Raw genomic sequence first — 6,169 nt, 5'->3', positions numbered from 1 at the left:
GAAGCCTTGAGTGTGGCAGGATAGGAACTGCTGACCTAGCGTGAAGCGTGGCAGTGGTCCCTCCTCTCTCCTTTTTAAATATGTAGGCTGCCACCAAGTCATGAATCTGAACCAAACTAGAGTGGTGTGCGTGAGGGGCAATGTGTGGCCATGACCCAGGCCCTGGCAGGGCTTGTGTGCGAGGGTGAAATGATAAGAAGTGGTCCATCGGAGCCTTCCGCTCTCCCTGGCTAACATCCCAAAGACTGTTTGTGCCCAGATCCTATCTGTGCCCTCCTCCCGCAAAGGCAGGAGTCTTTCTTCCCTGTGGAAAAACACAGCTGGGCCTGGGTGAGCCCTGTGAGGGAGGAGGAGGGGGGAAGGAGTGTCTCTGCCCAGGATTGGTGTCTATGGCCCAGTTCTGGGAAAGGGCCAGATTGCATCAGACAGGACTTGGAGGGCGGGTGCCAGTCTGTGGTCTGAGGAGGAGACAACTTCATAAGTAAGGGCGAGGGAACTGAGAGAGGGCAGAGAGCTGGAAAACACGATACAGGGAAGACTTTGGAGAAAGCAGACCAGGCATGACGGCCACCTTGCCACCGACAACCAGCCCTTCCCGGCCACCCCTAGACCCAGAGGACGAAGATGACATCCTGGATGAGTGCGACCATTACAGCCTGACCCACTCTTACGTCGGTAAGGCCGCTCGACAACTCTCTGACTTCTCGTCCTCCTCCTCCTCGGATTTGGAGATTCTTTCCCAGATTGCCCTCTCTAACTAATCTATTCCCTACCCCAAAGTAACCCCATTCTAGCCTCATCTACCAAGTTCTGTCTTCCTCAGCCCTGAGAACTCACATCCGGGCATCTCCATTCCATGCATGAGGAAACTGTTAGCAGGCATAAATGCCCCAAACTTACAGGGTGACCAGCGCCCTCTGGCTGGTCTGCCCTTCCTACCCCTATGCTCTGGTCCTTTGTTCTCTGACCCTCACACTTCCCCTCTGCCCTTGTCCCTCCACCTCCTGCTCTACCAGCCGGGGGAGCTCGGAAAGGTCGTACCAAGAGAGAAGCTGCTGCCCACACCAACCGCCCGAGCCCTGGTGGACACGAGAGGAAGCTGCTGACCAAGTTCCAGAATTCTGAAAGGAAAAAGGCCTGGCGCTGAGGCAGAGCTGGAGGTGAGGAGGCACAGCCAGAGAGCCAGCAGAGGTGGCTTTGCCTAAGGCGACCGGCCGAAGTGTGTAACTGAGTGGGATGTGGGGAATCAAGAGTAGTCCCTGGGTTGGTGAGATGGCTCAACCTGCTGCCCAGCCTGGCCCCCTGTGCTTGATATCCGGGACCCACATGATGAAAGGGGAGAGAGTCAATTGGAAGTTGTCCTCTTAGGGGGACCCTGCAGGTGTTCTACAGGGAAGTGAAGCCGAGAAGAGACGAGCATGAGAACACGGTACAGACTGACTTCACCAGCCTAATGCCAGGCGGTTCCTTGTCGGCATATTTAAAACACAGTGCAGTTTGGGAAAAGGTTTCCAGGCAACAACCAGTCCAGGTCCAGGTGCACAATAAAGCTCAAGGTGTGACTACATAGAGACTCTCTTACAAAGTACGTGTGCCTACGAGTGTGGGCTCTGAGGCTGAAAGGCCTAGAATCTAGTGTGGTCTTGGACTGATAGCCTAGAGATCAGAGATTTCTCCCCTAAGGATGGGATGGACCAGGGAGGGAGGAGTCCAGGATAATCATTCTAGGGAATTTGGGTGCGGTCTGCCTCTATAGCAAAAGGAGGGCACGGTCTGCCTCCAGGGATAGCAAAAGGAGGGTGTGGTCTGCCCCCCACGGATAGTAAAAGGAGGGTGCGGTCTGCCCCCACGAATAGTAAAAGGATCACCAGGTCATTAATAAGATCCACTCTCAGCTTTCCGGATGGAATGCAGAAATTTGATTTTATCTCCTCCACTGAGGAGACAACCCTGCATGATTAACATTTGTGGTTCTCTTGGTGTTTCTCTGTGAGTACAAGGACCACGCCTGCAGCATCCTGACCTCCACATGCTCACAGTGCCCCAAGCGCATGAGAAGACACGCGTGCACACACATACGCGTGCACATCCACATACCAATAAACAAAAAAAAGCAATAGTATGTCATCTACAGTGAGAATAAAATGAGCCCCGTATTTGAGTTCCCTGGCGACCAGTGTTGGGGACAGTTTCCCGTAGAGCCTCTCTAATTGGAAGGTAATTTGGCTTACAGCATGGGAAGCTGAAGCTCGACAGAGTCAAGTACTTCTCTGGGGTTACAGAAAAAAAAGAATAGGAAAGCCAGAATTCAAACCTGGGTCTCCGCCCCTTCCACCACCTGCTTTCCCTCCTCACAGATGAGGCCAGACCATGGACGTTACAGCCAGCAATGGACACAGGACAACCACACCCAGCAATGGATACAGGACCCTGGAGAAATTAGGAGACACAGGCAGGACCACGGCGTGCTTGACTCTTTCCCACCTAAGTGAGGTTCTGGAGAGAGGCCACCAAAAGAGCCCTTCCAGACCCAGCCAAAGGGAAAGATAGGAGCAAAAAGCAGGGGGTGGATGGGGGAGCTAGCACCCCCAAAAAGAAATGTGAGAGAAACCAAATGCCCCCCAGAGGCAGCAACAATAAACAGAGCAGCAGCAACAGCTTTCCTGTGTATTTCCTGCTGTCTTTGTTGTGTCTGACTGTGCCCGTGGTGCGTCTCTCTCGGGAGTACTATTAGAATGGCAGATTCCACACTATGTAGGACTGGAGACTGCAAGCAGGTTCCTGGTGCTGTCGCCCTTCTGTAATATATGCAGATTTTTTGGGTGCCTATTTCTGTGGTCTCTTTTGGGGAAATTGCTTTATTTCTTTGCATTGCTACCCCAGAGACAAACTGTAGTCAGCCCCTTGACATTCCTGAACAGGATGAGGTCATATTTATATAAAACTGCTTTTTGAAGAGAATGTTACTATTAATACCATTTGCAAAATGAAATAATAAACAACCGGAGTTTAAAACATGGGGAGGATTGGCTGGGCGCTGGTGGCACACCTTTAATCCCAACATGTGGGAGGCAGATAAATCTCTCTGTTCGAGGCCAGCCTGGTCTACAGAGAGAGAGAGCTCCAGGATAACCAGGGCTTCACAAAGAGAGCTTGTCTCCAAAACAAAACAAAAAAAAAAATGAAAATAAACAAAAAACAAAAAAACATGGGGAGGATTTGTTTTCAGCGACTGAGGGCTCAAACCCAAGCAAGGAATGTCTGGGATAGGGTGCTGGGTCAACTGGGGAGCAGGTTCTTGGTGGGTCTCAGGATCAGAGTTCCAGGAGAGTGTGGAGCAAAGGAGAAGATGGTCTGGACCACCGGTGTAGGTGACGGAGGCCTGAGTTTGGGCAGCTGCAGTGACGCTCGGACAAACAAGGCAGAAAGTTCTTCTCTCACACGTGATAGCTCCAAGAGTAAATATTCCTAAATTGCAGATGGCAGCTCTGTTGATCGGGGCCCGCTACTTTTAGCTTGTTATTCTGCCATACTCCACACAGTTCTACTCTGAAGTCCCAAATAATAGCCGCTCCAGCCCCGCGCCGCTCCAGCCCCGCGCCGCTCCAGCCCCGCGCCGCTCCAGCCCCGCGCCGCTCCAGCCCCGCGCCGCTCCAGCCCCGCGCCGCTCCAGCCCCGCGCCTCTCCAGCCCCGCGCCGCTCCAGCCCTGAGCTCACATCTGCACCTCAGCCTATGGAAAGTCAGGCAGGATAGAGATTAGAAAAGGCCACACAGCACTTCTTTTTTCTCCTTTCTGAGACAGAGTCTCTCTGTTTCTCAGGCTGATCTCAAACTCCTGGACTTGTGTGGTCCTCCAGCCTCGACTCCCTGAGTGCTGGGATGCCAGGTATACGCCATGACTCCCACTCTCCCTACTCATTTTCAAGGGCACCGTTTGAAAGTGGAACATCCAGTGCTTGCTCATAATTTAGTCACACGCGGCTCCCAACTCTAAGAGAAGCCAGGAAGGTCATACTCAGCTGCTCAGCCTTGAGCTAACCCGAGCTTGGGTGAAGGCGGGGTTTGTTAGAGGAAGAAGAGGAAGAATACTGGAAGGGGTGAGTAAGAAGCGTCACTTACACCCAGTTCCAGCTGAAGTGGGAGGGAAGAGCCCTAGCTCCAACCTGGCCTGGCCGTTGACTTCTCCACAGAAACTCTACTTGTCTGGCTCGGAAGCCATTGCAGTTAGGTAGGGCCAGGGGCTAGGGTGCCTGCTGACTCAATGACATGACCGCAGACTGGGACCCAGCTGGAATTCTCAGGAACCATATTCAGTCACCTTCTGAGTCCAACAACAGTCTCTCCTGGAATCTGTACCTGGGAACATTAAAAAATAAAACAAAACTTTCTGGCCTGGCTGGGCATGGTGGCATACATCTTTAGTCCCAGCACTCAGAAGACAGAGGCAGGCAGAGTTTTGTGAGTTCGAGGCCAGCCTGATTTACATAGTGAGTTCCAGGCCTACCAGGGCTCTATCATGACAACCTGGCTTTTTTTTAAATAGTCTTGACTGTGCTGGAATTATGTAGCCCAGTCAGGCCTTGAATTCATAGAGATCTATCTACCTGTCCCTGGCTCTGTCCAGTGCTGGGATGAAAAGCATGTGCCACTATGCCTAGCCCAGATCGCTCACTGATTTATCACTTGCTAGCTGCCTGTCATTTCACCAGGATGGGCCGATGGTGCTACCGCAGCTCCAGAAGAGCACAGTTGGTGCAGCATGCTGGCAGCAGCATGCGTCTATCTGGATGTCGGCTTCAGAAACTATAGCAACAGCTCCTGTGTTTCAGGCTGCTGCCCTGGAACAGGTCTTGCTCATTTGTTTGTTTGTGGGGTTTATTTTCTTCTCTGGACATCAGAGGCAGGGCTGCATGCTGAGAAGGCAGTCTGCACTGGGACTGGACTTCACAGGAGTCCTCCACGTAATCCTTATAGTAGAACATATTATCAGTGCTCCTATTTTTCCAAACGGAAATCCAAGGCTTCGCTTTGTAAGTGTACACTACATTATATTGTACTTCACAATGCACTTAAGAGTCAAGCAACTTCAACTAGTGGGGCATGAGACTATGAGCTCAGGTCTATCTGATTTCTAACCCTTGACCTTTTTCCTTTTTATGGTATGCTTAAGAAACACATAGTCAGGGGGTTGGAGAGGTGGCTCAGAGGTTAAGAGCACTGCCTGCTCTTCCAGAGATCCTGAGTTCAATTCCCATCAACTGCATGGTGACTCACAACCATCTGTAATGAGATCTGGTGCCTTCATCTGTCATGCAGACAGAACACTATATACATAATAAATAAATACAAGAAAAAGAAACATGGAGTCCTGACAATGAGAGACCCTAGATTATAGATCTAAGGATAGGTCTCCTCACCCTTCAAAGCGTGAGCGCAACGTCCCTTCTGTCAAGGAGAAAATGAAGGTCAGAAATGCCCTGTTCCCAGCCAGTCCTAGCTTCCGGGCCTTTTAGCGCCTGCTTCTCAGGAGACCCACACATCCCCCTTACTCTTGGCCTTGGCTGGGAGCCCCCTGCCTCCGCTGCCCTGGCACAGTCTCTGCCTGGGAGGCCTTTCCAGGCTGTCCTAGGAACTGTTACAGCAGTTCTTGAAACCTCAGATATCCTAGATCAGGGAGGGCCCTGAGCAGAGTGTCCTCTTCCCCACCCCTCCTTTTTACCATTTTTTCTGGTTGCATATAATGTCTATTCCCCCCCCCCCCAGTTTTGGGGATTCCTCATTAGAACTAGAGAAATCACTGAACTCTTTCCCTTCAGGGCCTTCCAGAAACTTCTCTGAGATTTCTATAACTGAAAGGCTTCCCAGCCCCTTACAGAGAATTGAAAAACTCACTAATTTTCCCTTTTAGTTTTTCTATAACCAACCCTTTCTCAAAAGTCAGCTCACAATACATTATATACATACATACATTCATAAATACATATATATATATTTAAATTTCAGGATGACTCAAAGTTAATTTTCAACTAGTACTTTTTGAAGATAATGCTGGTCAGAGTCATAGCTGTAGCCACCACTATGGTGGGTGCCTCAGGGCTTCCCCAGCGTCATCTCTCACACCATTCCTTCCAGTTCCGCCCCACGGGACACACGTGCTGTATTGTATTT

At 50.9% G+C, this 6,169-nt stretch overlaps 1 protein-coding gene across 1 annotated transcript; it reads left to right on the top strand.

Annotated features, from left to right (window-relative positions):
- The first annotated feature begins 431 nt into the window (after nucleotides 1-431).
- On the top strand, nucleotides 432-2,657 carry Nupr1 (nuclear protein 1, transcriptional regulator). The gene is made up of 3 exons (XM_075972232.1): nucleotides 432-675; nucleotides 1,017-1,160; nucleotides 2,358-2,657. The coding sequence occupies exons 1-2, from the start codon at nucleotides 561-563 to the stop codon at nucleotides 1,145-1,147; spliced, it is 246 nt and encodes an 81-aa protein (XP_075828347.1). The 5' UTR covers nucleotides 432-560; the 3' UTR covers nucleotides 1,148-1,160; nucleotides 2,358-2,657.
- The last annotated feature ends 3,512 nt before the right edge of the window (nucleotides 2,658-6,169 follow it).

This window comes from Microtus pennsylvanicus, chromosome 5 (genome assembly GCF_037038515.1).
Source record: "Microtus pennsylvanicus isolate mMicPen1 chromosome 5, mMicPen1.hap1, whole genome shotgun sequence".
NCBI lineage: Eukaryota > Metazoa > Chordata > Mammalia > Rodentia > Cricetidae > Microtus > Microtus pennsylvanicus.
Note: the sequence above shows the minus strand (reverse complement) of the source record. Positions and strands in the feature narration are given on the sequence as shown.